Source organism: Sceloporus undulatus, chromosome 6 (genome assembly GCF_019175285.1).
Source record: "Sceloporus undulatus isolate JIND9_A2432 ecotype Alabama chromosome 6, SceUnd_v1.1, whole genome shotgun sequence".
Classification (NCBI taxonomy): Eukaryota; Metazoa; Chordata; class Lepidosauria; order Squamata; family Phrynosomatidae; genus Sceloporus; species Sceloporus undulatus.
Window position 1 is genome coordinate 92,035,250 of NC_056527.1, and position 17,918 is coordinate 92,053,167.

Genomic DNA, 17,918 nt, shown 5'->3' on the forward strand with positions numbered 1-17,918 from the left:
ATCAATACTTTCATTTAGTATTTAAACAGAATGCAAAATTATCAATAGCTACTTCCTGATTGTTAACTCAACAGGTCATGAATTGTGACTGTCTCTTATTGCTGTTTTGTAACACTAAGAGTGGGCTACTGTCGGGCCAAAGATACCATTGTCCTGGTTTTCTCCCATGCCTCTTTCCCCTTCCCTACATTCACAACCCAGTTCCTGCTTCCTTCTCATTCACCTCTCCCTTCTTCCAGAAGGCTGAATCAGAAGAGCTAGAGACTCAGAAGCCACAGGTGAAACTGAGGAGGACTGTGTCAGAGGTTGCCAGGCCTGCCTCAACACCCCCCATCATTGCTTCTGCCATCAAAGATGATGACGATGAAGACAGGATCATCGCTGAACTTGAGGTAGGAGGAGAAAGTGTAAGAAAGGGCTATTGAGCAGTAGCATGCAAACAGTCTGCAGCACTGTGGCTGCAATATATATATATATATATATATATAGAGAGAGAGAGAGAGAGAGAGAGAGAGATACTTGTAGATGTGGCCACCACATGGTTATTTCCATACAGTCAGTGGCTGTCAAGAGTGGCTACAGTGCACTTTCCTTATGGCCAGACTTGAGAAATGCAACCTTAGAAGTATGTAAAAACAAGAGAGTCACTTCTAAATATTGTGAGGAATAGATTTTAGAACTTGGACAAAGTCACTGAGAAATATCTCAGAGTAGTGGTACCCATAGACGAAGATTCACTTTATAAATTAGGTTATATTTCAGCAAAAAAAAATTTTTTTTGCAAAAAAACCCAAAATATAAAATAAACATATCTCGTGCTCTTAGACTGTGCACTCACTTAGTGCTAAATGCTGTGTGGGCCAAAGGTTGGTCCCCAAAGTATTTATAGTCTGAATCAAATACAGTAGAGTCTCGATTATCCGACATAAACGGGCAGGCTGATAGTTGGATAGCCGAAAATGTTGGATAATCCGTAGGGTCCAAGAAAAGCCTTGAAATCACTATGAACTGCAAACGTATTGAAGTTTTATTGCAGTAACAGTAAAAGTAATGTTGCAGTAACGTTATAGGAATAACATTGTAATGTATAAACAGTCCTCTAAAAATGTAAAGTAATCACTGATCAACATTGTGATGTACAATATGTACTGTATAAACAGTTCAGTCCTGTGAACATGTAAAGAAATCACTGAGCAGCAACATTGGATAATCCGGATTGTTGGATAATCGAAGGTTGGATAATCGAGACTCTGCTGTAGATCAAATTCTCTGCTTGAAAGATCAAGTGGTCAGTTTATTTGAGGTTTTTAAAAATATTTTGTTAGCAATTTGAAGTAGAAGGCTTTCATGTCTGGCATCAATAATTTTTGTGGGTTTTTCAGGCTGTGTTCAGGCTATGAGGCTGTGTTCTAGAAGAGTTTATTCCTGACGTTTTGCCAGCAGCTGTGACTGACATCTTCAGAGAATGCTGGCATGGAAGAGAGTGGGGTATATATATTCTTGGTTGAGAGAAAGCAATTTATATGTTAATCTGTCAGTGCATTGTTCTGTTGTTGACTGGCAAGGCCTCAGGGTGTCTATTTAATTCATGATCCATTGTCTGCTGACCTGATAGTTATTGGCATGGTCAGATTGCACAGGGAAGCCACTGAAATCCACAAACACCTAGACAGCTTCAACAGGAAAGAAGAATTTTTACAGTAAACAAAGTTTTGCTACCAGTCCTGAAAAACACCAAAATTAAGACCCAGCAAATTCAAATGAAAACCACCCAGGGTGGGGAGGTTTCCCAGCAAGCGAGCCATTAATTAAATAGACACCCTGAGGCCTTGCCATTCAACAACAACCTCATAGCCTGAAAAACCCACAAAAAACTATTCTGCTAGCAATTTGTGACAGGCAACCGTTGGATCTCCTTGTCCTTCTGTACTCAACCAATAAAACTGAACTACTAGGGACAAGCTACATTTTGTACACCAATGTCTGTGTCTACTACTACTAGGACCAGTACCTTTTATAAAAGAAATAAACCTGATTCTTGAAAGGGGCAGATTTGGTGGTGATATTCAGTGGGAGAGGGAGGAAGTGCTTGCTCCAATAGCTCTTTCAGACCATCTTTGTCCAAAATCACTTTTCCCCTGCCATTTTTCAAATATTTGTTTGCCCCTTCAAACACAGAAGATATGTTCAAAGGGTGTTGGGGGGGGCAGCTGAATAGGACAGCATTTCATAATAGAAGAATTACAACACTGACAATACTTTGTGTCAGACGTTTTATGTTAATCACGTTATGATATCAGTATATAGTAAACCCCATTCATCAAGTAGTGACTGTCTTGTCTTATTTTGCCCTTCCTATCAATGTCTGCAAAAGGTCAACTCATTCATAATATGGTTCACCAGAGTCTGTGATACAATTCTTTTTCCAATACATTTCTGAGAGAATATGTATTGCTATTATCAAAGCCTACAAGAGCATTATGTATTTTCATTATATATGTTTTCAGAGTAACCTAGGAGGATTAATAAAGGGTTTTGTAGTATACTATAACTGTTATGTCTCTGACCTTTCTATCTTTGCTTTGTTATATTAAACTCACTGTTACAGGACTGCCATATGAACATGAAATCATCATTGTTGTCATTATGCCTCTGACAAGTACCAGATGCATTTTCAAAAGTTTTCCAAATACTAGATGGATATATATATATATATATATATAATCTAGAGAGAGAGAGAGAGAGAGAGAGGAGAGAGAAGGAGAGAGAGAGCAGAGAGAGAAGCTGCCATATAAAGGTTAACTTATTTCTTCTTTAAAATATAAGCCCCACTGTGAGGTTGAAAGTAAATCCTATTATTTTCCTTTGTCCTTATAATTCTAACCTTTAGGTTTAATCTCTACTATAATCCCTTTGAGAAGGCCTCTTTACAGGGTAATGGGAAATATGGGCAGCTATTCAAATATTTACAAGCTTCCATCACAATAGTACTCTTTTCACGCATTTGCATGGGACTGACCCCTAATTTCTAAAATATGAAAGATGGGAAGTGATTCTACATTTTACATTTCACTTCACTATGACTTTCCATACCCGTGAAAAAAGTTATGAACCTAAAATGTGTATTGGTCCCAGATGGTCATTGAGACTGGATCTACATTGCAGAAATAATGGTTTGACAATGCTTTATCCACCATGGCTCAGTGCTATGGAATTCTGGGATTTGTATTTTTGTGAACTTATTTAGCCCTTTCTGTTGGAGTGCTCTGGTGCTACAAGAAACGACAGTTCTCAGGATCCCATAGAATGGAGACATGGCAGTAAAAGTGGCATCAAACAGCATTAATTTTGCAGTGCAGATGAAGCTCAGTTTCCTTGTCATTTGAAAATCTTTGCATTTTTATAATTACAAGTATCTTTAGAAAATCTTTGCAATTTAGTGTCAAGTTCTAATTATGGCTATACACATGTCATTACTTTATGATATGACTGGGTCTCAACACAGGAGGGATATGATCAGTGGCAGTTGGTGACTTCCGTGTCAGTGGGACAGTTAAACCATTCTGAGTTCAGACTAAATCCCAAAGTAGATTTACTATGTCAATGACATGGATCTACCAGCCATCACTGATAGAAGGTCAATTGACACAGAAAAGCTACACTGTGAGTACATGTAGAGGAGCCAAATTAGCTATAGAAGGTACCTGATGTTGCATTGCTTTCCTGGAACCATATACTTCCAGTCAAAATAATTCAGACAGGACTGAGTATGTTCAAAACTGTAGTCCTATGCTTGCATGCCAGTTAATGTCACAGTAAACTCAGTGTGTTTTCCTTCCAAGTAGGCGTGTGTGGGCTTGCTGGCACATTAAGTTCCCTGCACCAGATAATTATTAAAATGAAAGTTAGGGAATAGAACAAGATTGCAAGTAATATTTAAAGGTTATTTTGGTGATAGTACTTATCAACAAAGGTGTTCCTGGTGCCAAGGTATTTTTAAACATTTGCTATATCTTCCCACCCAAAGGATGAAAATTATATTTTGTTAATAAAGGTAGGGATAATAGAGGAACTTGTTCAGTTTGCATTTAAATTTTCACATCCTGAACCAATATCCAACCGAAACGAAATTCTGCTTCAGCATTTACACTTTTCTGAACCTTGTGATGCAGCTGAACTTGGTTAAATCAATGTTGTTTTAGCACACAAATTTCAAATCCTTAAATCTTGAGAGTAGAGGAAATGGAGTATGTTCCAGAACATGCACCAGTAATGCAATTTTTAGGAACATAAAGCTATGTATTACTATTATAAAATGCAGATAATATTGTATAATATGAGTCACCTTGGAAGGGCAACCAAAGGGAGCCCTGAGAAGCAGTTTGCAATTAAATGCTGCCTCCTAATGGGCACACTGAGAATAGCACATACCCAGCTCAGATAATTCTAAATGTTGTTTTAAAATTAGGAGACTATCACACAGGAAAATCAGGGGATTAAAAAGGCATTTTCCTGGGAAAGTCACATGATCGTAGTGAGGATTTTCAGACGATGACATAATCTGACGTATCCCAGGAGGAACCAGGAATGCTCCAGCAACAAACCATTCTTGGGATTTCCCCATGAATGGTTTGTTGCTGGAGCATTCCTGGTTCTTCCTGGGATAAATCCTCCCAGATCATGATGGGTATGAAAATCTTCACTGCAATTACATGACTTTCTCAGGAAAATGCCTTTTTAATCCCCTGATTTTCTCTTGTATGATAGTCTCCTTAGTCGGTGCACTAGCAAGTGGTGGTGGAAACACTTCTGATCTTTCATAGGGGATCTGGAGACCTAGACTTTAAACATTCCTACATATAAGCACAAGTACAATGGGCCCTCCACATTTGCTGAGTGAAAGACTCCCATGAATGTAGAAATAAAAAAATACTATTCTTTTTACCGAAGAGAACACCTGTCTAGGAATCTCCAGGTCTCCAGTGCAACTCTGTGGTCAACATCTGCCAGAGGTTGATCACACAGAATCATGCTGAAGTACCTACAAATGCCTAGAGAAGTGCTTTCTCTGGGAACATTAAGGTTCTCCAGCACAACTCTATGGTCAACTCCTGGAAGAGTTGTGCTGGAGAACCGAGAGATTCCTAGAGATAACATATTAATCAAAACCACAAATAATCAAAATGCAAAAGTCAAAGCCACAAATGCAGAGGGCCAGCTGTATAAGATATGACAAAGGGTATTAGTAGCAGTGACCATAACCACCCTGAAAATATCAGCCATTATTTGAGTCCTGAAACTAAGCAAAATCAGGACTGGTTGGTACTTGGGTAGGAGACCAGCATGAAGTATCAGGAGACTCTCAGGTAAGAGAAGGGAAAAATCCCTCCCTGGCTTTTCCCCATTAATGGGACTCAAGGCAGTTTACAGCTTATTAAAAACAATACAAATTAAAAACTATACAAAAACATCTGTGCAAAGTATAAATATAAAAATAATTTTAAAAACCAATTAAACAAGTTGTAAAGTTACAAGCATTGAAATTTGTTCAAATACTGTATGCAAACCAACTAAACAGCACAGTACAGCATTAAGAGCCCATCCAAGACAATATCTAAAAGCCTGATGGAATAAGAATATTTTTACTTGCCAACAGGAGAGCAAGGAGGGAGCCATCTTAGCCTCCCTAGGGAGGGCGTTCCAAAGTCTGGGAGCAGCCACCGAGAATGCCTTCTCCCTTGTTCCCATTAAATGAGTTGCAATTGCCAATGATCTTGAGCTTGCTAATATAGCGTATTCAGTTTGCATCATGATTTTATGGGTAATTGCAAACAGCAAGTCTTGAAAATATAAAATTCAATTCAGAAGAGGCCGTTGAGGGAGAGAAAGAAGGTGGAAGTAAAAGCGTACTAGGGAAGCTTAGTTAAATATATTTATACTCACCCAAGACCAGGACATTATGCCAGAGCTTAGGTGGTTTTCAAAAAGGTTTAGGAATATTAATGGTAGGTGAGTCTATCTATTGCTCTTGACTAAGATTGCCAAATAGAGCCTCCATGTTCAGAAGCAGTGTACCTTCTGCATGTCTGATATTCAAGACAAGGGGAAATACTTCTTCATTCCTATGAGATAAGGGGAAATACTTCATTCCCTTCCTGTGAGATAAAGTCTTCTGGCTGGCTAGCTACTGATCAAAACAGAATACTAAACTAACTGATCTAATCCAGAAAGACACATTTTAGCCACCAAAGCCTGCTGAAGACACTTTATTGCCTGAGACAAATGACAAGATGGCACTCCCTTTTATTCCATGCAAAGAGGCAGACTGGAGTGGCAATTGACTCTTAATCCAAAACTGGCAAAGGAATTAGCTGATTTACATATATACTGTAGGAGCATACATCTTTGCTTGCTAAAAGAGGGGAACATCTGAGAAACTATCAGTCCCTACCCACCCCAGTATCTCTTCCCTAAGGGAGTTGCTTCACTTTGCCTAGTGGTAGAGCCATCCCTGTTAATAATGCTTGTTGAATTTTATATATTTCAAAATTGGAAGCCAAGGTGATAATAGACGAGGGGTGTAGAGAGACACTGAAATTTGTGTCTTTCAAAGTGGCACCATGGTAGCTTTTAGATAAATAGCCATTACAGGTAGGTCACGGATACATCTGTGCTTTGATATGAGACACTTTCAACTGGAGACCACAGAGCAAGTTTTCAAGAGTACTTATTCAGCAACTTCAGGGCCTAAATATGTTGTTTAATCTTGCTTTTTACCGTATTCCTCTTTGTATGTAACGCTGTTACCAATCATTTCCCCAGAACATTATACCTAAGATTTCAGAAGGGATATTCCCATCATTTTGTTACCAGTCTTGTGATTTCAGCTGTTAACAATCTTTCTAAACCCAAACCTTACTGAAATTAAGACTGTGGTCAAATTCCTGGTAATGAGGTTTAATTTTTCTTTTGCAGAGTCCATGTTTAATTCATTGTTATCTTTCTTGAGCCAGAAATGGCAATCCAAATTATTTGGTTTATGTCTGTATACAGCCCCCCAAAAAACAACCACCTTCAATGTTCTGACTTCCTCAGGTATTTCAAAGAAGCTCTTCATTTATTCCTAAATTCCGTTGCGACCAGCTTGTGCCAGACGCAGACATGTGGCCCAATGGGGCCACCATAGCAGCTGAAGGATGGAAGGTAACAGCCGTTGCTCGGACGGATCGCAACTCCCTCCTTCTCTTCTTTCCCCTCCGACTGGTTACCCACCACTGCACCTTTAACAGGATTCCTCTTCCTTTTCTGCAAACCTTGTTAACTCTTCTTTCTCTTTCTTTCTCTTTACATTAACCAACTAACGGCTCTTTCGCTCTTTCCCACGTCACCCATCTGACACAAACTAGCGTGCGTTGTATTGACACAAAATGGGACTCAAAGGGCACTAACCATGTGTGGCTCTTCCAGGAGGGTGTGCCAGGGTGGTCATTGTAACCTGAGGGTACTGCACTCTTTCTTGTCTGCATTTAGATTCTGCTTGCACTTACCAAAAAAAATAGTGGGGGAAGTTCTTCATTGCAATGCATGCCATGCCCTATGGCAGAGCCTCGATACTCATTTCCACGGCTAGTTTTCAAGTGCATGTCTCCTAAACCGGGAATGTCACAGGGTTCAGCTAGGACCTCAACCTTGTTGTGTGTATTCCCCCCCCCCCAAAAAAAAACTTGTTGCGGCATGAAAGCCTGCTTAATAATTCCTAGAAACTGAAAGAAGTTTTAAAAGTTGGTATTAGAGGTTCTACAAAATGTTCCCTGAAAACATTTTGGAAACAAAGAACCTCATTGGTTTCAGTGTTCTATTGGACAAAGTTAAGAATAATATATTTAAATTCATATGCTGCATTAGTTAGCAAGCAGAGGAATTTGGAACAGTTAGTTTTGGATTACATCTCCCAGGATCCCAAGGTTCATTGAGGATAGGGAAGCTTCTTGTATTGATTTGCCCACAAAATTATGGAAGGGATCTGCAAAGTCAACTAGGATGACAATTGCTGACCAACTCATTAAATAACGAGACCAGACACAGAGAACTGGGTTATAAAATGGACAACTTTATTAAAATTCAACCTATTTAACTTTATTTCTTGAGAACTGCAAGCCCAGGGGGGAGAACCTTGTGTAGGAACAGCTGGCGGATGGTCTGCTCCAAGACCAATTCCCCAGCTTCCAAAAAGGGCGAAAACACCTGAGCCCCAAGGGCAATCCATAATTTGGGTTGTCCCTGGCTGGCCCTCATCTGGAAGGCCAACCCAAGACTTCCCCACTTAATTCTCAAGACTTAAGTGAGAGTTTGAATCTCAAGCCCGCTCCAAGGCAAGTCTCTTTCCCTTCGTGTTTAGCCTCAAGACGTAAATTTCCATTCCAAAGACCCACCTTCACCCTTTAGGAGGGTGCCAGGGTGCTCACCGAATCGACTATGTCCCCTCGCCTATGCATGAGGCCTATTTATGGCCACACCCCAAGCCAATCGTTTAATTCCTCATCCAGCAGTGTAGGGTAGGCAAAAAACCCTTAGGAAAACAAGGGCAAAAATTCCTACCCGGCTCCGAAGCAACCAGAATGAATCTTACACTGTTGTTGAGGTGGGAGGGTGGGCCAGCTCTTTTGAACTGTCAGGGAAGCAAGGGCAGGAGAGCCTTAAATAGGCTTAGCCTCACCCCCTCCCTGTCTAACAGCCTCTCAAAGCGCACCGTTTTGATTTAAATCTTCTGGTCTCTCCAATGAGAGGCCAGCAAAACCTTCTCGCTGGGCCAATGGGCCCTGAGAACCACTCTTTGCTTAAAAGGCAAACAGAACTAACTGACCATGAGTGACTTGCACAGATCTATCGCCACAAGTCAGACCACAGTTTGCCAGTTGCCACTGAGAGGGGGGGGATCAGAACTTGGAAAAGGTGTTTGTTTGTTCTGACCACAATATCTATAAAAGTAGTTTACAAGAGCTCTGGAAAAGAGTAGTGACCTGATTACTTAACCAAGGAACAAAGTTATAGGTGAGGCTGGGGGGGGGGGGATAAAATCTCCCAGGGTGAGTGCCAGTCTTCTCTGGGCAAAATGTTTTTCTAGTGGCCAAAATTGGATTTCTGAGTATAAATAAAGCCATCCACTAATTCACCCCAAGATCATTTTAGCAGGTACCACTTAGGGATAGATCTGCCTATTTCTAGACCATGTAAGTTTCACAGGTGTTAATTATTTTAAAAGACTGCATAAAATTCTGGGTCAGTGAAAACTGTGTTAACATGGCTCATGTTGGGTCAGAGGATGCTGAAAACGACACTCTGATACTCATTATACCCTAATTTAGATACTATGCACCTTGCCTTGGGATGAGGTGCCAGCCCTGTCTGCCTTTCAGCTGTCATTCTATTGGTTAGTTCCAACTAGAGTAGACCCATTAAATCAATTGTTGAATGGTGAGTCGACATGTAGGTAAATCCCATTGATTCAGCAAATCTACTCTCATCAGGAGTAACAACAGGGTTTAGATCATGGGGTGAAATAAGGTATTAATTAGACATTGGGACTATAGCAGCAGGACAAAAAGTAAAAAGTTAAACCTCTTTTCCTGTACTTTTTTCCTAGTTCTGATCCTCTTCCCTTGGCTGTTTATTTAAATTTGAAAATGTTGAATTAATTGCAGTCACTCAAATAACCTTCTATTTCATTTTGCCCACTTTAATACTGCCATTAATGTTCGTAGGTTGAAAGAGAGCTGAAAAAGAATCAGCAATCCCTTGACAAGATGAACTCTGTTCTCCTCTTCTGGTAAAAGTGTCCATGAAAGAAGAAAAGCTGATTGATGGTTCTCTCTTTGTTTAGATTTTGTTCACAGTTTCCCAGGGAACATGGGAGCTAGTGGATGACTCCAAAGAGTCAAGTGGTATTGAGCTGCTGAAATATCCATAACAACTACATACAGAGGTCTGTTTGAGAATCTTAATGGCCAGGGCTAGTTCAAGACTTTTTGCTGACAGAGGCAGAGCAGTAAATGACAACCCTTATCTACCTGTCCTTGTCAAGGTACAGATTACCTAAACCTAACCAAATAATTTTGGAGCGTAAAACAGAACATCCCACAAGACCATCTTCCTATGTCTGGCAGTATAAATGCAATAAAAACAAATTAAATAATGAGCAATTTGTTGCCTTTTCATGACATCCAAAATCTCCTCCTGAGATGGTCATCCCGATTTGCCTAAGAGTATGACCAGTGCCTAATAGTAGGACCATACTAGTATGTGATGGGCATAAATAAAGACTTAAATGAAGGATAATAAAGAAAAGTTTTGATTTTTAAAGGATTAAAATAAAACCATCTGTACATATAAAATTAATTCTAGGATGCAGTATAACTCTTATGGTGAGCCTAGGGAGGAGGGATCAGTTTCGGGAATGCTAAGAGACTACCCTCTATAGAATCAGAGCTTTTGGAATATGGATATGTTAGGCCTTAGAATGTGTAGGACCTCTATTCTTCACCACTTTGAATTATTTCCTTCCTTTCTGCCACTGAGAAACAAGGGCATGTGCGTAAGTGAAGTCCTGACTCTCGCCTCCCCAGGAAGGTAGCTAAAGATGCATGAGGCATCCCAAATTGACAGAAGATGGATGAGGAGCCTCACAATGCCCACTATAGTTCTTTTAAAGAAAAAAATGCCTCTGTGCACAGATTTGGAAAGTCATTTCTAATATGATCCGTATTGCTTTATCTGTCACCAGGTTGCTTTCATCAATGCTGAGCTGCAATCAACCATACTCAGCTAAAACATACTGTCAGTTGAACTCTGATAGCAGTTTTATGACTTGCTGGTTTATTTTTTCCTCTTGGATTTTTGTATCTCTACCTTTTAGCCTCAACAGGGCTCTCATTGATTATTAGGGATGTGAATATTCACTTGTTCCTGCTGAAGAAAAGGAAATAAGTCATGAGATTCTTCACACCCCAGGACTTAATTGGGGGAAATGACTGGAATTATTTGTTCATGCAGGTTGGACAAAATAAGCAAAGGTTTACATCCCTATATTTCGTAGTTTACAGATTCATTGTATTTTGATTGCTATACAATTATCTGGGGGGGAGCCTCTATATACTTACAAAATAGGATAATTTAAATGCTGAACAGGGAGGTGGAAATCGTTGCTGAACCCTCCTCTACTGGATTTTTTTAAAGCCTTTCTTCCAGTGGACCTGTAATGAGCTGTAAAACGATCATTTTCAAAAAGAGGTGTTCAGGCTGTAACTTTTTTCCAGAGCTCAGAAATTTATCAAAATTTTCAAGAGCAATTTTAGAAATCATTATTTAAATGGGGGGAGGAATAATGCAGTCTTTCAGACGTTTTTGGACTGCAACTCCCAACACCTATAACTACTACAACCAGTGGTTGGGAAAGCTGGGAGGTACAGGCCAACAACATCTGGAGGGTTGCATTATCCCAACTTGATTAAATTGTATTTATTATTTAAAATATTTCTATCCTGCTTTATAGCAAAAGATTCCAGGGTGGAATGCATCATTAAATGACAGTTTCATTAATGGGCTGAGGATCAGTGAATATTCATGTTGATTTAATTAGTTTTTTTGGTGGTAGTTTAATTAATTAACTAATATCTGTAAGGGAACATTTTGAAGGAACAATACACTTTTTAAATACACAAGTTAAACTACTATTAAAGTAAGTTTCTATTTTAAAACACAAGTTAAACATGTTAAATCAGCCTTTAAAGACGCTCGAAACATAATAAAATAAAAACACAAACACCCCGCATTAAAAGCTTTGTCTGCCACAACAGACTGAAAACCATAAGTTTCTTTAAATAAAAAGGTCTGTACCTGTGGGCAGAAAGACATCAGGGAGGGGGCCAACTAGACCTCCCAGGGAAGGGAGTTCCATAACTTGTGATATCTTTCATACCCTCACCAGACTTGCTTGGGATGGTAGTGGGACTATGAGAAGCCTTACCCTGCAGATTTTATAGCATGAGCAGGCCCATGTTTTTTAAAAAAATACTCATTCCCATTCATGGAGCCTGTGTGACAGAAAAGTACAGCACATCCTTCCTTTACGCAAGGGATCTGTTCCAGACCCTCTCACATAAGGAAAATTCCTTGACTGTTCGAGCCCTGTTGAAGACAGTAGTGCTTGTGCATGCCATGTGGCACAGGCGCCAGGGGCACATGCACCATTGCCTTTGTGGGTGCACTGTAAGTTGTGGAGGAAGGTGGGGGAGAATTAATCAGCACCTACCTATCACAATTCCACTTCAAGTCACAACACCACTATATAGGAGTATGATGGTGACCCACGGTTGGAGACAGAAGTCTGCCAGCATCACAACCTGTTTGTGTTCAGTCTCACTTGCTTGTGCTAGTTTTCCATGCCATTTTCAGGTATACATTGGTTCAGCTAGGCAGAGAAGTTAATACAGATAGAGAAATAAATCCTCAACTATTTCTGCCTTGCTATCAGAAGTTGATTCATTCTGTGAGGATGAATCATTACCATAATCTCCAGCACTCTCTCTATGTTTGAATGTCTTAAAATGTTGTGGAGGAATCATGCTGCACAGCAAAACACTCCCCCACCAAAAACCTCCCACAAAACCCAACCACAAAAAATACCCTGTACAAGAAAGTGTATTTTCTGTGCAGAAAGCTCCATTTTGTGCAGTAAACACTCTTTACACACCTTTCTCTATGTTTTTCACTGCAGAGCAATTCCTCCACAACACATTCAAATTCCAGAAGAAAACTGTACAAATTTCTTGCTGGTCTATTATGCTTCCCAATAGATTTTCCTGACTGTTGGGAAAGTACTTTTTTAAACCTGGGAATGAATAATTACAAATATTGGACTAAATCCTATTGTTGATTGAAACTAGAGTACTGTCATTGAATCAACTGGATGTACCTATGTATTGATTCACCATTTAACAGCTGATAGTGAGGCTTATCCAGCTTTGACTAAACAGCAGAATCCCAGGCACTCATTTGATCCCTAAATCCAGGTATATTATTAATTAGAGCCTTTAATAAAGATGATTCTGATTCCATTCACTCTCTCAGAAAAGTCTCCCACTTCACTAATAATTGTCTGAATTTTCCTGTAGGAGTCGGGACTCTCAAAACCTTCACCTGGTAACAGTTCCCACCTCCCTCATATTGTCCTTTCTGAGTGGGTGTCTAGCCTGCCACCTCCTGAATTTCAGCCTGAAGCAGGGTTGGAGCTATGCAGTCCTTGGATTCATAACCACCATGGCGACAATGGAAAGTTAGGAATCATTGGTTGGACTAGGATGGAAATTGAAGCAGCTCCACGGGTCTTGTTGAGTAAACTGAGCAAGAACGAAAGGAAGCTGAAATCTTTGATTCATGCATCATCTGGTCTATCCAATAAGGTATCAACCTATACTCATTCTCTCCCAGCAAAACTGAGGATTCAAAGATGTGTGCCATGTCCTTCGACTGGGATTTTTCATAACACTGATTATGGGGTAAAGGTTGGCACAGTGGCATTTGAAACAAGAAAAACCTCACTGGAGAATAAATTGGTTCAGCTAGAAGGAGAAGACAATATAATTATGAATGACGGAGACAGACAGGCAAGTAAACTACAGACATCTTCCCGAGGAGCTGAAACCTATACATCAGATAACCAAGCAGCTGTTACCCTATCAAAGGACAAACATAGTTGTAAGATATTTTCTACGTCCACTGAAGAAAGCAAAACATACATGGAACTGGATAACAGAAATGACATCATAGAATCAAAAAACAAAGAAGCCAATCATACAACAGAAGAGTTGCTGGTAGCTTTAAAAGACTTGGATGTTGTTCACACACACATGTGGAACAACAATCTGACAGGTGTTTCAAAATCTTGTTTTCCTTTGCAAAATCCAAAATCCATTGTGAGCAAAGAAGCCATTGAGTGTGACATACGAAGCAGGCAGAAGATCTTGGATTCAAGCACAGGAGAGAATGAGAAAAATGTAGAGAGAGAACCAGATCTGGAAATGAAGCAAAAGGAATGTGGATCTCTTGATACCATGACCATAAGAAGCCGAGAGATTTGCAAGGATACTTACCAAATGTTGGACAACTTAGAAGAAACCATAAGAGACCTAGAAATAGCTATCCGTAAAATTAGTAGTCAGGCATCTACTGATCTAATATTTCCTCAAAATCTTTTTGGACAATTGGGATCCAAAGATGTCAAAAGTGGAAAAAGAAAGAAAGACATTAGTGTGTCCTCCCAAGGCAATCGTGATGGTATCAGGGATATGGAATCAGACTGCAAGCACTTAAGACAATATAATGCGAACAACAGCACAACCAACTGGAACACACCACCCAGCTCCAAACCATTTTTACTGCCTAAACCATGGTTCCTGCAGAACGGTGATCCACAGGTTCACTTTTTTGATATTCCTCTTCCTCTGGTTGGCCAGTCTAGATTCTTCCTGAAAATCTTCTCTACTGTCTGTCCTCTCAAGATTTCATTTGCTTTTTAAAGGCATGGTTTTAAAAAGTGCTGGACTTGCAATTTCTGCAAAAATTGTACCTGAAGTGTGATTTCAGGTCTACTCTTACTGATAAAACAAGATCCTCTTTCCTTCCTTCCAGTGTTCCTTCTGTCTGGCTTTGAGTATTCTTTGGAATCATTATTACTTACTATCAGTTTCTTTACCATGATTATTGCTGTCAATTTACATTTTCCTGACTGTGCTCATTTTTCTCTTTCTCACCACCCCAAGCAAATCTGTTTCTGTAGAAATGGAACAGCAGTACACTTTTTGCTATGAGCAGCTCTGAACAACAAATGCATATTGATTGCACAAACCTATTTGCTGAACTGTCTTGGCTATCTCTTACCCAAGAAACTTTAAGAAAATAGAGTCCTGGGAACCCCTTCTCAGCACTCTCCTTCAAATTTACAATTCCTATAATTTTAAACTGGCTTCAGACTAGTTCACATGTTTGTGAATATTGTACCCTTCAAAAATAGCATCATTTATTTTGATGGGATTAGATTGTTTATAGACTTGAACTCCCACTGATAGACAGGGCTCTCTCTGTGGTATGGATCTATTTACCTTTCTCTTTATCATGTACAGCTGAAGTGAATGTGAAGTGGTGTTTGTGCTCTCAGATCTGGATCTGGAAAAGAATGAGCTCTGTGTACTGATCATATATCTTTCACGAAACTTTCTGAATCCTTCAGCAGCTGGGCAGGTTTACAACATGATATGGCTGTGAAGGAGCTGGCTATGGTGACCTGAATCCTATTTGGTGTGTTTTGTTTTGGGACAACCATCAGGACAGTTTTACTATAGATTTAGTTTAAATGGGCAAGGTGTAAAATCCTAAGCATGCCTTCATTATTCAACTCTGTAGTGGCTCTTCTGACACAATGAAGCATTCAGGTCATCTGAGACGTGGCTTTACAGGCTATCTGGTGTGAGATACTGGTAGTATCCCCATCCCTACCCCTTGTGTGCCAGGGACTGCTAGTACTTTTGTGCCCATTGGGTACACTTGTTTCTTTGTTTCCTGTAAACTTAACAGGGACTGGCAGCCAGTGGCTCAAAGTAGCACTTTGAGTAAAATTGTTGCAGAGAAGATGTGGGAATCATGAGGCCCTCCAGATGTTGTTGGACTGCAACTCCCCAAATTCCTCACCATTGGCTACACTAGTTAGATTTGCTGGGAGTTGTAGTTCAGCAACCTCTAGATCTCTCATCTAATACTGGATCCTGGCAAATGTTACTTTCTTGGACTAGCAGTCCCAGAGTCTGCTAGCCAATATACCGCAGCTCCCAAACTACACTAGCTGACAGGGCTATTATTCATGTTGTTTGGGAAACGAACCTTCTTATATCTACTCTAATCTGGTTGTATTTGCATTTTTCTTCAACTCGTCAGAAGGGTTGGGTAAATGAGCTGATTTCTTATTTGGGAGTCTGTTGAAGTACTACAGGAAGTAGTGTGACATGGTGAACAAAGGCAGCTTGTGTTGGTGCTTTCCTACCAAACACATTTTAACTAATTAATTAGATTAGATTATATCAGCTTTCTGTTTTTGGAGCCCTTCTCTCACGTATTGCCATCTGAAAGATGAGAGAATGCATCCTCTACTGCTCCAAATCTTTTTTTTTTCTTCATTTTTATTTCTAAAATAAAATAAAATAATTCCAGAATTAGGAAGTGAAGACAGGTGTGGGGGCTGCAACTTGACACATACACCCCATCCTAGTTTTCTGTCAAACTCATTGTAGATTTCCCTTCTAGCAGGTTTTAATTGTGCACATTTATTCTTGTGCAATGAGGATGTTTCTTTTTTATTTTAGTAGTTGAATCGATTAACTGAAATCTACATGCCAGTAGAGTTTTAGGCGCACAGGCCATCATTACCTGTTGTGGTGAGCTGGTGTTGTGTTGTGGGAGATCCTGTTCCACCAGCACCATGCCCTGTTCACTTACCTCACTCCAGTGTATTAGTGTCTTCTGACATGCCTATGGTTCTTTGGATTGTAGACCAAGTGTTTATTATCACTTAAGGCAGGAAAGTTGGGGAGGGGGGAGACCCTCTCCATTCTCAGCTTAATCCTAATGCTCTTCTCATCTCTTTAAGCTGTGAATTCATGCCTGCCAATTATTATTACTACTTTTTGAAAGATGGAAGCTGGGGTGAAATGTGTGTGCCTAAAATTAAGACCTAGACTTTATGAATGGATAACTCTTTAATGAGTTGTGTTTAACCGTGAGGTCCCGGCAAGGCTCTTAAAAGCATGTATTAGTGTCAGTTCACTCTCTTATTGAATTTCTTTCATGCTATCAAAATCAGTGAATGAGAATAAAGATCATTAATTTGATGAGCACCTCCCAAAGCTGTTTACAGAGTGGCAGTTTCAAAAAACAGAACTCAGAAAAGATGTTTGGCATGTAGAGTTTAACCGTGATCTCCTGTCAGCTTCCAGTTCTCCCGCATATAGGGGAAGGATGATGCCAAGGATTATAAGAGACAAATATGAAACATAAAAGAGGCAAACATGTGGCAAAATGATGAACAGACTGTTACCTATTTCTGTGTACTGTACACATACATACACATGATAAACAGATTGCTACATAGGCCAAAATGAGAACATGGCATCCCCCAAACAAGAATTCTGCCCCTAATGAAATTTTCCTTCAGACTCCAAGTTTCTAGCACTGCAGCACCATAAAACTTCAGTTGAAGATTCAGAAATATACTTTAGGCATCTGGGGAAAAGGGCAGACAAAGTTACCAAGAGAATGTGACTTCAGAAAATATGAGTCCTAGGGATGAATGGTTTCCAATGCCTCACTATCTTCAGTGCTAGAAATTCAGAGACTGAAGGGAAAAAATCATTTGGGGGCAAAATTCTTATTTTTTTGGTGGGGTGGGAGAATATCTTCTTCTCCCCTTCCCGCCACAATAAGTATAGTCTTGAAGATATATCAGGTAAAGTATGCGATGTGATAGAAACTGGCTGTGACAGCTTGGTTAAATATCTGTTTCTTGTGACCCTTCTTTCCTTTGCTGTCAGGTGATAAGTTGTAGTGTCATGGACTGTTCTTCAACATACTGCTAACTGTGTAGTGGGGATACTTGTTTGGTGGTGTTAAATTTTCCAAGTGATGAAGCTGAAGTTTTGTTTTGTCCCCCCCCCCCCCGTGAAAGTCTCTGTAGAGAGTTTAGAGGAGAAGCTGTATGATTTGGTAGAGCTGGGGGCAACTAATGAGCAACAAGAGAGGGTCAGAAAACAGTGCAGTGCTGTCAAAGTAAAGCTATAATGGTCTAATAAAAACTTTAGAAGAGAAATTGACCTCAG

General features: G+C 39.9%; 1 protein-coding gene across 12 annotated transcripts in view; it reads left to right on the plus strand.

Annotated features, from left to right (window-relative positions):
• The window catches only part of SRCIN1 (SRC kinase signaling inhibitor 1), a 323,749-nt gene that overhangs the window by 294,167 nt on the left and 11,664 nt on the right, over positions 1–17,918 (plus strand). For 11 of the 12 annotated variants that reach the window (XM_042474119.1, XM_042474121.1, XM_042474118.1 and 8 more), the window contains 2 exons: positions 240–392; positions 7,096–7,203. In XM_042474119.1, coding sequence (XP_042330053.1) covers positions 240–392; positions 7,096–7,203 — 261 coding nt within the window. The remainder of the gene's footprint in view (positions 1–239; positions 393–7,095; positions 7,204–17,918) is intronic. The other variant, XM_042474124.1, reaches the window with a different exon arrangement.